This window comes from Spermophilus citellus, assembly GCF_964194105.1.
Source record: "Spermophilus citellus genome assembly, chromosome: 9".
In the NCBI taxonomy this organism is placed as follows: Eukaryota; Metazoa; Chordata; class Mammalia; order Rodentia; family Sciuridae; genus Spermophilus; species Spermophilus citellus.
The window spans coordinates 94,276,230-94,289,038 of NC_138191.1; the positions used below are offsets into that span (position 1 = coordinate 94,276,230).

At 43.3% G+C, this 12,809-nt stretch overlaps 1 protein-coding gene across 1 annotated transcript in view; it reads left to right on the forward strand.

Moving 5' to 3' along the window:
* Positions 1-1,898: 1,898 nt before the first annotated feature.
* The window catches only part of C8B (complement C8 beta chain), a gene marked incomplete at both ends in the record, with an annotated part of 35,457 nt that continues 24,546 nt past the window's right edge, over positions 1,899-12,809 (forward strand). The window contains 2 exons of the mRNA XM_081307847.1: positions 1,899-1,996; positions 7,863-8,019. Of these exons, the coding sequence (XP_081163973.1) occupies positions 1,899-1,996; positions 7,863-8,019 (255 nt within the window). The remainder of the gene's footprint in view (positions 1,997-7,862; positions 8,020-12,809) is intronic.

Genomic DNA, 12,809 nt, shown 5'->3' on the forward strand with positions numbered 1-12,809 from the left:
CAGGCTGCTTTTGTCAATGTGAGTTGGTGCTTGACTTTGTTGATCCTGGAGAGTCAGAAAGGTACTTTTTAAAAAATTTATTCATTGGTTCTTTTTAGGGATACGTGACAGTAGAATCCATTTTGATATAATTATGTAAGCATGGACTATATCATATTCTAGTTAGGATCCCATTACTGTGGATGTACGTGATGGTGGGATTCCCTGTGATGCTTCCATCTCTGTATGTAGGAAAATCAAGTCAGATTCATTCCACCATCTTTCCTTTTCCTATCCCCTCTCCCTCCATTTCCTATTGTCTAATCTACTGAACTCTCAGAGAGGTCACTGGGAAACCACAGACCTTTGCAGATCACCTCTGAGTTTGCACCATGCTTCTCTCCTGCCACAGTCTCATGGCCCTCCATGTAGGCAGGCGGTATCTTGTCCACCCCCAAATCAGGGCTGACCCTCTGTGCCAGCTGGGTCTCAGGTATGAAAATAGCCAGGCCACATGTGGTTTCAGGCAATCTAGAAAGAATTTCTAGAGGCATGAGGTGAATATTTGCATGCATGATATCATTTCACCAAAAAAAAAAAAAAAAAAAAAAGGTGCTTCAATGTGATGTTTTCCTTTGTGTCAGTTTAATGGTGAGAGATGGCAGGCCAGCTTGGGAACTACCCAGAACAACAACAAGATGAGGTAGAAGCACTCAACCAGGCTCAGAAAAAAACAGCTTGATTCAGGGTCTATGAGGGACACCTGCTTAGAATGCTTGGTCCCAGAGGAAGGACAGCGAGAGTCCACTGATGTTGGAGAGGTCATTTGTTCTCTTTAAAGTCCCTGCAAATATCAGAAGAATGTTAAACCTACGTGTACTAATTATCTGCTCCTCTTCTCTTGCCCACAAGGGCAGGAAGCCACCTATTTCTCCCCAAATATAATGAAATTCTGCATAGAGTATATAACAACAACAACAGATATTTGGATAATATCATAATCATAATCCTCTTATGATTAGCATTCCTACAAAGCTTATTTTCTGCTACTTTATTTCATCTGATTCTCCATCTCTATCAGATTGGTAGGCATCGCTCTTCCAATTTTTATATGAGGAAACAGAATCAATCAATAAAGTGTCAGCTAACTTATAGAGAAAGTACATAGTATGTGTCAGACATTGTCCATGGTTTTTTGAATATCTAGATATATTTAATCTTTATTACAATGCTGTGAAATGAGTACTATTATTATTCCTGGTTTGTAGATGAATAAACTTAGGCCCAGAGAAGATTAGTAATTTACCCTGGGTCACATGGCTAATGGATCAAACAGAAAGAATTTGAACTCAGATGGATGGACTCTAAAGCCTGGCTCAGAATCACACAGCTGAAAAGAGGTGAAACTAGGATTCAAACCTGGGCCCATCTAACTCCAAATCCTGTGTCTACTTGGGAAGAGTAGTTCATGTCTGGATGTTCAACATGGGCCTGTTCTAAGCCCTTTCCATCCACTAACTTATTTAATCCTCAACATTTAGCAGTTGAAGAATCAGAGCCACAGAAGTAAAGGAACTTGGTTAGTAAGCTAGCAAGTGGCAGAGAGAGCGTTCACTCCCAGGCAGTTTGAACCGAGAGCCATGATTCTTACTAGCTCACTAATAGCTGTCTCCCCTGCAGCTTACCCAAACCTGGTCACACAGGAATAAAAACCAAATTGCTGGTCAGTGGAGTTTTGCATCCTTTGCCTGGTGTGAGTGTCACAGGACAGTTTCTATCTGTGCAAAGTCTGGAGTTTCCAGGCACTGGTAGCCCTGTTTACTCTGCTGAGCTGTTTGCTCTGTGGGGACAAAAGTTGACAGTGCCATTCACTGTGTGGCTTTCCATGCATCTGGGAGCCTTTCTGGATCTCCTGTCACATGGAGAAAAGGAAGACAGAGGCCTGGGCCTGGAGGGCACTGGCAGAGATGTCTCTTCTCTGTGTTGCCCTGGGTGGTCTTGGTTTGCCTGGCTCTAGGTAAGTGATGGTTATGCATGCTGGAACCCAGAGCAGGGGACACACAGCTTCATAATGCTGACTGACTCTTTTTTGCCGCGTGTCTCTGGGCTGAGGAGCATCCCTTGAAGCAATTTGCATGCTTCTCATAAAATAGTACCAATGATTCCCTTCAAATTATTGTGGAACCAAGTAACTGGCTTCAACAAAGGTTCCTGTTGAGAAAGTGACATGTTTAAATGTATTTTGTCATGCTAAGAAGAATAGGGTACTTGTTCTATATTCTGAACAAAGCTTTGGTCTGACTCTTTAGGCAAAAAAGGTTTGCTGAATGTGGAAAAGGGAGTGAATTCATCTGAATGATTTTAACATATGAGAGTGACCCACTGGACCTGTTTACAGACCCAGTCTTTGGGGTCTCAGGTCCCTACCCCCTACCTCTCTTGCTCTGTCTTACACACTCCAGACATTTCCAGCTGTTAAATGCTAACTGATTTATTTCATTAGTAGAATTCGGGAGCTCAAACTTGGGCTGCCGTGAAAGAGGACCCGTGGTTTGGCAATTTGAGGACCCTCCTAGTTCAAGAGAAGCCCCTGTCATGAGATACTGAAGCACTCAGGACCCCAGACCTCCTCGTGAGCACTCCTACAGACAGAGATCTGTTAATGCCATTCCTTTTACTTATTCCAAAGCTGTGACCTGAGCATGTGCCCTCATTTAGTGAGAGGAGTGCCAAGTCCCCCTGTTGGATACTTCCTCTGGATGAGCTCTGCTGCCTGCTCAGCCCCCGTTAGGCACCTCACCTGAGACCAGGACTGTGAGCCTTCACCACCCACTGCACACTCAAATAGACTGTTGGAATGATGAAGGCTCACAGCTTGGCTAGCATGAACAGAGAAGCCTGCAGGGCCCAAGGGATTGTACCTGGAGCAGGGCTCCTTGAGAAACCACTGTAACCTTACCTATACAGCATTGGGCCCTGTGCACAGCCCCTTCTTGGGCTCCAAGGATATGAAGAGGAACACGATACAACAAACTCGTATCCCCTTGGAGAATGATAACACGTGAGCACTCACTCGCTGTCCTGCTGCAAGAGGTGGTAGAGGACCACACAGGAAACGAGAGGGAGTAACCAGCTCTACTGGGCATGGGGTCTGGGAAAGAGGACTGGTGTGCCAGGCAGAGGAACCGCATAAGCAGAGGCATGGAGGTGTGAGAGAGCCTGGCTTGTTCCTAGCATCCAAGTGTATTTCAGTAGCCATGAGCACAGAGCAAGCTGGAGCAACAGGGGAGGGGGTGACGTAGGAATAAGCAGGGGTCTGACAGCAGGCAGAGTTGGGGGACACTGAGTGCCAGCTAAGGAGCTTGAACCTATAGTGTAGGCAGTGGGGAACTTAGTGAAGGGCAAAGCCATCAGAGTTATAATTAGGAGGTTCACTCTAAGGTAGGGAATGGAGGTCTGAGGGGACAGTGCATGCTGGGAGTACTTACTGAACCTCACAGCGGTGTCACCAGGGGTGTTATTTCTTATTTGCTCTGTGTAGAAGAACAGACTGACTTCAGAGGAGGGGTTCACCCTTATGCAATGACCCCTTACCTGGACCCAGGTTTAAGGTTCTCACCTTTACTTGTGGCTCCAACCCCGCAGTCCTGGAACCAGTGTGTATTTGAATTTCAGACATCAAAGCAGAAAAAAAAAAAAGGTATTTAGTTCTGGAGCAGAAAATGCTCCTTCATTTTAGCTAAGAAATCTCCTTTATTTTAACTAAGAAAATTTTTCATTTTTATTTACCTTTGTAACCAGGTCACATGGTCATAAGACCCATTGATTATTGCTGATGGCCACTGTGCCAGGCAATTTCACACATGACCTCTCATCCCCACAGCTGCTCCAGGGAGGTGTTATTGTCCACAGGTTTACAGAGAAGAAAACTGAGGCCTAGAGAGAGACGTTAGCTGTTCCAGGGTTACTTCCTAATGACATAGTAGAAAATGGATTCAAATCCAGTTTCAAGGGCATCAGTTTCCAGAGCCCCCATCTGCTCTCTGCATTATTCTACTGCTTACTCATGTACTTTCCCTCTCCACCTGCCTGATGTAGCAGACTTACTGGACTCTCATGTCAGCTCTCTATCTCTGGGCCATACATTTGTTGCCTTGAGATGTTGCTTTAAATTTTGTGTCTATAACAGCAAAGGACAGAGAGAAAAGAAATTGAAAACCTGCCACCCAGAAGCTGCCCACTTCTAGCAAAGAGGAAGGATGTTGTTTGCAAAGGGGATCCAGCAGCCTAACAAATTGTGTGTGACAAGAAAGTTGTTGTGTCAGGGCATTTCTACAGAAAGCCAAAAGATATTGATGCACCCCCCTCCATATAAGCTGATGACTTGAAATTTACTGCTGACCTAATCCTGCTCTACTTGATGGATCCATCTTTATTTTGATCAGAGATGCCTGTTAGAAAGAGAGAGGGAGACCTGGGCCCAGTGAGATATGTCATAATGCTGGCAATGGCATTCCATGCACCCTGAGGAAAGGAAGACCCTTGCCAGCTCTTAAGTAAGGAGCACATGTTCAATATATTTTTCAAGGGTGTTTATCATAGCATTTCTTGCATTTGCAAAAGCATTGAGAAATTATGAATGCTCCTCAAAAAGAAAAAGAATAAATTAAAAGCCATAGATTTCCCAAGATAGAATTCCCAGATAAAAGAAATAAAAGAAATTAAATAGGTCTTATAAATCACCCTGGAGAGGCCTCACAAAGGCATCGTGGATGGGCAGAAGCAAGTTGCAGAATCCCATGCACAATATGAGGTGAGCAAACCAAAGCAACATTAATATAGAGTGGATATTTGTGAAAATATTTAAGACACTGAAAGGATCCACACACCAAATTTTCATAATGGCCCTCTCCAAAGAGGAGAGAAAAAGAACCAGGGCTAGCATAAAACACACGTATCCAATTTATAGGGATTTACATGTTAAAACAAAAGACTTAAAGCCAGGGTGCCAAAAAGTTAGCAGCTGTCAATCTGGATGTGAGTACCTGGGTGGTTTTCATTCTATTGTTTGTACTTCTATAGGCATGTTTAAATTTTCAGAGTTATGTATATACAGAGGATTTTGAATGACCTAAGTCAAAGCAGTTGGTTAAAATGTCCTTCCGGCTTGTTTCCAAAGACATTCACAAGGGTGAAAGGCAAGTGTAATCTTACTAAGGTCCCAACTGGACCCCTCCTTTATGGGGTTTCATGCTATTCCCAGGAATTAAAGACACGATTGAATGCTGTCTTTTCTTTCGGATTTGCATTTTGTAGCACTAACAAACCACATGCATCTTATCTAATGTAATTTACAAACATACTATTTATGCTGCTGATTACTTCATTATATTGCCACTCCATAATGAAAATTGGGTGCAAACATGAGAGATCTGGTGCTTATAACGACTCCTTACCCAGTTCCTTCTGTAAGTGATCATCTTGCCCATTAACAGGCTTTCAAATCTCAGGGAGAAAAATAATTGTGACTTTTAATAGCTAGTGTGTACATTCCTTACTCACTCAGTCTTGACTGTGGCCCAGAGTTGGTTTGATAGTTGCAAAAAAACACAATGTAACTGTTTTGTAGTTGAAATAGGAAGAGGGTACCCTGCAGAACTGTCAAATACATACTTAAGAGAAGCCAAATCACAGACAATATTGTTTTGTCAAACGTGGGCAAATGAGTAGATAGGAGCCCATTCTGAGACCCCCTGCTGGCTGTGCAGCATCCAGCCTCCAGTAACCATTTTAAAGTATCCACCTGTGGTTTCCAGTAGTCTTTGACCTTTTGTTAAAGATCCAACTTTACTAGGCAATTGATTTTTGCTGGTCTCTGGGGCAGTCATGGAGATGGATTTCACTGTAGTTGATATTAGCCTCTTTTTAGGGCTTTTGCCAAGTGAGAATGTATTGTTAACAACCTTGTCTGGAGTGACACCCTGTGTATGAGACAGTGGAAGTGTGATCCTCTCCCTAATGACTCAATCTTGGACACGGGAATGAGAGGTTGGAGGGGATGGCTGGAGTGGACACTGGGCCCCTTTCCTTCCAGACAGCATGGGGGCAACTGGCATAGCTCATGTACTAGAGCCAAATAGACCACTGCTCACATTCCAACAACACAGCATACCAGCCTGCCACCGTCCCTCAGGGCCATTTCCCACATATGCCCAGGTGCTGGTGTTCCCAGCTGCCTTCTAGCATTGCTGTGAGGATAGAGTGGGAGAGCCTGTGTGAAACACCTGGCCCAGCATGTGACATGCATGTCTTGACTGCCCAGCACATCTTTGTTGTTTTGGTTTTTTTTTTTTCCTGTCATCTTCTTTTCAGGTTTGAAAAGGAACACAAATTAGAAAGAATCTTATGATGTAATACTGTCTTTCACTTGGGAAGAAAAAATCGTAAGGCGCCCATTATTACAGATGGGGCCATTGGGGTCTCAGGCAGAGTAATAACAGGCATGTTCATTCACCCGTGTCCTGGTTTGTCCCAGGAACTCAACAAAAGCATTGCCTTATCTTCGCGATGTCCTTTAGGTCTTCTGTCATTCGACGGCTCTGCAGACATACTGTCTGTCATCTGCCCCTTCATCCCCTGACTCATCTCCACAGGCTCTGGAGGACCTTGACTGTGACAGCCAGTCCCCCCTGGCCTGCCTTGTACAGTGACCCTTAAGGCTTGTCCTTATTGGGTTGCCTCTCAAGAGCAGTCTCATCCTGTTTCACAGCTCCTCATGATCAGATGCATCCTCTGGCACAGATCTCCCCTCCTGAGTTCCCACCCCACAGAGGAACCGTGTGCTGAATGTGTCTGTGGTAATGTGCCTTGAGAATCTGGAATTCCATACACCTCTGCCATCTTCCCCTGAACTTCCCCTTTTCTCCTGCAATACCTCTCTGCCTACACACTCACCCTGGAAACCAGCATCAGCCTAAGCTCTTCCTGTCTCGACTCCTCTGCCCCGTCCAATGATCCAGTACTGTCTACCCATTCCACCTGATACCTGTCCAGCCCACCCTCTCTCCCCGGCTGCTGCTGCAGCTCAGGTTCACACCACTCACTGGCATCCTCACCCGCCTCCCCGCTGCAGCCCAGCTCTCCCTACCCCCACCCAGCCTGCACTGGTCCTCAATCGTGGCTCTGGCCACGGGGACTGCATGCTCTGAAACTTTGCCTATAGGGTAAAGCTCCACAGAGCTAAGACATGCAACATGTGTCTTACTCTAAGACAAACTGAGTTCCAGAAGGCAGAATCTGTGTCCTATTTCTCTGTATCCCTCATAGCACAATACCATGAATATTATTTGTTTTCTGCAAATATTTCTTAGACTGTTAGCATGAATTGGCACCTCAAAGACCTTCTAGTGCAAACCTCTCATTTTCAGGAGAATAAAACAGAGGCTTAGAGATGGAGAGTGAATTGCTGAGGATCACATCTAGCTATCTTCTGGGTACTTTAGAGTTTGTAAAGTGCTTTCCCATTCACTATCATTTTTATTCCAAGAAATAACATTATGAGGTAGATATGATTAACCCCATCATATAGATGAGAAAAGTAAAGGTTATACCAGTTGAAAATCCAGCCTGAGGTCACCCAAGTGCTTAATGGACTGTCTTTTGATTCAAGTTCAGTACTCTTTTGTCCACAGCTAGCCATAATGTCAGGAATTTACTGCATGTTCAATAAATATTTATTGGATGAATTAGCCTATACTGGATAATCAACTAATAGCCTTGCACAGGTGAACAAATATATATTTGCTGGGTGGATGGACAGATGGCTGGAGGTGTATGAATTCCCTTCTATACTTAATGCTGTTCTTTTATAATGACTTTTTTAGAGGTGAAAGGTTGTGTCCCTTTGAGTCAAGTACAGTCAACAGGAGCCTTGCTAAGAGCAGACAGACGCGGAGTGTGGATGTCCCCCTGATGCCTATTGATTGTGAACTGTCCAGCTGGTCCTCTTGGACTGCCTGTGACCCCTGTCAGAAGAAAAGGGTAAGAGCCCAAGCCATGGGGAGGGTTAAGCTTCCTGAAGCCCTTGTCCGCCACAAAACTGGCCGAGGAACCGCACTCGGTGCCTGGTACATAATAGGCCCTCAGGAATGTTGGATGATTGAGTCCACCGGACTTTTCCCTTTGGGTTTTCAAGTGAAAGCAATCAGAACCTTTCTTTGGTCCTTCGGTGTTTTCCAAACCCATCTGTCTTTGCAGATTCCTAGTTAGGCTTCCTGTCTCCAATCTGCTCTCTCCACCCATCTTTCATGGTGCAGCCAGAGAAAGCTAAGTCTGAAAACCATTCCAAGTCTACACCATACCCAACTAGTGTTAACCTAACCTGGCCTGTATCTCCATGCAGTATCCCCCCGGAACATGGGCATTCCTCCTACCATCCCACTCTCTGCTTCTTTCATGCTGCTTTCCCAGCCAAGAGTGGCACCCCTCCTGTCCTTCACTGGCAAGCACCTGCTCATCATTTGAAATTCTACTCAGGGCTGTCTCCTCGGAGAAGCCTTCCATGACTGCTCTTCAGTCTCACCTCCAGTTAGACAGAGCAACCTTTCCAAGCATCAATAAGTCCCGTTACCCTGTGTCCTGGCACTTCTCACACTATGGTGTTCATTATTTACTTTCACTAAGAAGTAAACTTGTAAAGACATATTCCATTCTGTGCCCGAAGTGTGCATTCCAGTGTCTGCAAATAGCTGCTTCCTAAGTATTTGTTGAAGCTCATTCTATTTTGTGACATCTTTGCAAGGCAGCAGAGATGGTTGCTATCCTTTTGGTTAGAATGACAGTTAAACAGAGGTTCATCAGGTAAGTGACTTGTTGGGGTTCCCTAGTAGTCAACACAAACCTTGAATTCTGGTCACTGGATCCTTGTCTATGGTTCTCTCCTCATGAAACCACAGTCTCTGCGGTGTTTGCCCTTCAGTCTCCCTTGTCCTAGGAGGATGGACGCAGGATCCCAGCTCTGAGAACAGAGGATGTTTCAGAGCGGAGAGAATGTCACTATGTCCCTGGCTCGTTGGGAAACCAAGCCTGTCATGGATAGCACTCTAAAGAGGCTGTGAAAGTAGGCCCGAGAAAATTACGCAGTTAATTGGATCAATGGCGAGAGCCAGGCAGGATCATTCTGTTCCCAGAGTAGGTTTTCTTGCTGAAGTTATCAACATTGATCCAATTATCTGGATAATTGCTTCATCGGCTGCATAAACTAGGTAGACTCCAGATGAGCCAGCCGGCCAGAGCTCCACACTCCAAATTTGCTGCAGACTCCCACGGCCAGACCTCATTCCTAGCAGGGTCACCATCTGTGGGCTTGACAAAACCTCTCAGCCTGGTCTCAAGGTGTACTCCTTCCATCATTTCCACCCTCCTCAGACCCACTTGGCTTTCTGTGAGCATGGTTTTATTTTATGCTTATTTTCAAATTGACATTTAATATTTGTACTTTTATGGAGTATCATAACTTGATGCATGTATGATAATCAAATCAGGGTAATTAGCATTTCCATCTCCTCAGACATAATCATTTCTATGTGTTGATGTGTTGGGAATATTCAAACACTTCTCCCACAGTTTTTTTGAACTGTAGAAGTAATTGTTGTAGATGACAATCATCTATTGTGCAACAGAACCTTAGAACTCCTTCCTCCCTCTGTGTTTTGTACCACAATCCATCCTCTCTTATTCCCCTCTCCTCTACACTCTGTAGTCTTTATTCTACCCTCTATTTTTAGCTTCCACACATGAGTGAGAACATGTATCTATCCTTCTGTGCCTGGCTTATATCACCTAACCTAATGTCCTCCAGTTCCTTCTATGTTGCTGCAAATGGCAGGACTCCATCCTTTTGATGGCTTAATAATATTCCATTGTGATTTCACCACATTTTTGAATTTCCATTCATCTGTTGACAGACCTATTGGTTGATTCCTTATCTGGGCTATAGCAATGCAATAAATGTGTGTGTGCAAGTATCTCTTTGATATAATGATTTCCTTTTCTTTAGCTATATATGAAGTATTAGGATTGCTGGATCAGATGGTAATTTTTTAGGAACATTCATGCTATTTTCCATAATAGCCATACTAATTTACATCTCCACCAACAGTGTCTAAGAGTTCCTCTTTTTCTGAATCCTTGCCATCTGTATATCATCATTTTAAAAATACCTATACAGATTATTTGCACATTTTAAAGTCTTTGGGTCTTTTTTGTTGTTGAGTTGCTTTAGTTCCTTACATATTCTGGATATTAACCTCTTGTGGGACGAACAGGTTGCAAGTTTTTTCTTCTGTTCTGTACTTTGTCTCTTTTGACACTCTTGATTGTTTTCCCTTGCTGTGAAGAAGCTTCTGAGTTTGATATAAACCCATTTGTCTAGTTTTTCTTTGGTCATCTGTGCTTTTGAAGTCTTATTTTTAAAGAATTCTTTATCTATACCAGTGCCTTCAAGTGTTTCCCCTGTGTGTTTTCTAGTAATGTCATCATGGAGGGTCCTACTTTTAGGTCCTTGATCCTTTGTGAGTGGATTGTTGTATATGGTGAGAGAGGGGAGTCTCTCATCATTCTTCTACAGATATATATCCAGTTGCCCTGGCACCATTTTGTTAAAAAGACCTTTCTCTGTTGCACACTCTTGGTGCCTTCAGTTGACTATGAGTATGTGGACTCATTTCCAGATTCTCTGCTCTGCTCTGTTGGTATATGTGTCTGTTTATGCCACACCTATGCTGTCTTGTTACTATACCTTTATGGTGTGTTTTGAAGTCAGGTATTGTGAGGCTTCCAGCTTTGTTCTTTTCACTCAGGGTTACTTTGGTTATATGGGGTCTTTTGTGATGTTATATACATTTTGTAATGTTTTTCTAGTTCTTTAAAGATCATCATGGGCATTTTGATGGGGATTGCACTGAATTGCACTGAATCCGTACGTCACTTTGGATAGCATGGACATTTTATCAGTATTAATTCTTCCAATCCAGGAACATGGGATGTTTTGTGTCCTCTCATAATTTTCAATTTTGTATCTTTTTATAATATTTGTTATAGATATATTTTACTTCCTTGTTTAAATTTATTAGTAGGTATTTTATATTTTGTGGATAGTGGAAATGATTGCTTTTAAATTTATTTTTCAGCCTCTTTGTTATTAGAGGATACAAATGCTACTGGTTTTTTGTATGTTGACCTGTAACCTATAAGTTTATGAGTTTATCAGTTCCAACAGTGTTTTGGTAGAGACTTCAGGTTTTTCTAGATATAACATCATATCATCTGCAAACAGATCATTTGACTTCCTCCTTTCCAATTTTTATTTTTTTTCTTTTGTCTCATCCCTCTGGCTATGACTTCTAGTACTATGTTGAACAGGAAGGTGAAATTGGACATCTTGTTTTGTTCTAGTCTAGAAGAAATGCTTCTAGCTTTCTCCCACTTAGCATATGTTAGCTGTGGGATTGTCACAAATGGTCCTTCTTGTGTTCAGGCCTATTCCTTTTGTGTGTCTGACTTGTTGAGATTTTTTTTTCTCTCACAAACTTCTTTGCAAGTCTTATCTCTCTCCTGACAGGTTCTGCCTTCCAGAAGGAATTCCAATGGAGCATGGGTGAATGATTGTCCATATTTATTTTCTGGATTTCCATAGCCACAAGTACAGATGCCATATAAGTAACAATTAAGCCTTATTAATGTCATTGTGCAGAGAGGAGAGAGGTGCTATGTTATGGTTTGGATATGAGGTCTCCCCCCCAAACTCATGTGTGAAACAATGCAAGAAAGTTTGGAGATGAAATGATGGGGTTATGAGAACCTTAACCCCATCTGTGAATTGTTCCCCTGATAGGGATTAACTGAATGGCAACTGTAGCCAGGTAGGGTGTGGCTGTAGGAAGTGGATCATCGGGAGACATACCTTTGGGGTTTATATTCTGTAAGTGGTGAGTTTAGTCTCTCTCTCTGCTTCATGGTGTGATATCTTGAGCTGCTTCCCTCCACCACAATCTTCTGCCATGATGTTCAGCCTCACCTTAAACTTCAAAGAATGAAGTTGGCCATCTATGGACTGAGACCTCTTTCTCCTCTGATTGTTCTTGTCAGGTCTTTTAGTCACAGCAGCAAAAAGAAAGCTCGCTAAAACAAGCTGCTCTCCTGGTTTACCCCCCTTTTGTACACAATCTTGATTCCAACCAACATTTGGAGACCAGCCAAATCTGCTAACTCTCTTCCTCTTTTAAGTCCATATTACGAGGCTGGTAAGATGATTTACCTGCCCCTGCCTTGTGTCCCTCCTGCTCTCCCACTCTCCTTCTTGCTCTCTTTTCTCCAGTCACAATGGATATTTGGCTCTGCTTTGTCCCTTGTTCGTTTGTTTTGTCTCTTGGCTTTGGTCCAGCTATTCCCTCATCCGGGTTGTTCTCCATCCTCACATCCACTCTCCGTGTCTGCCTGATACTCCTCCTGGAGTTTGCAGGAAAGAATCACGTTTCAGCCTGGATGTCACTTATTCTAGAAGCCCTCCACCATCCTCTGAGTTTGCACAGGGGATTCCACATAAGCATAGAAAGCGCTCGGTATCCCCCCGTCATGTTGACATTACATCGTGTTGTCACTGCTAGCGGCTGATCACCACCATCATCATGGTGCCAAAGGCAGGTCAGGGGACATTGTTATGATTAAAAACCAGCCAACCAGCAAGCAAGGAAAAATGACATCTACCTTTTTAAACAAATAGGTCAATCGATATTTTTTGAATAAATGAATAAGAAGGTTGACATATAGCA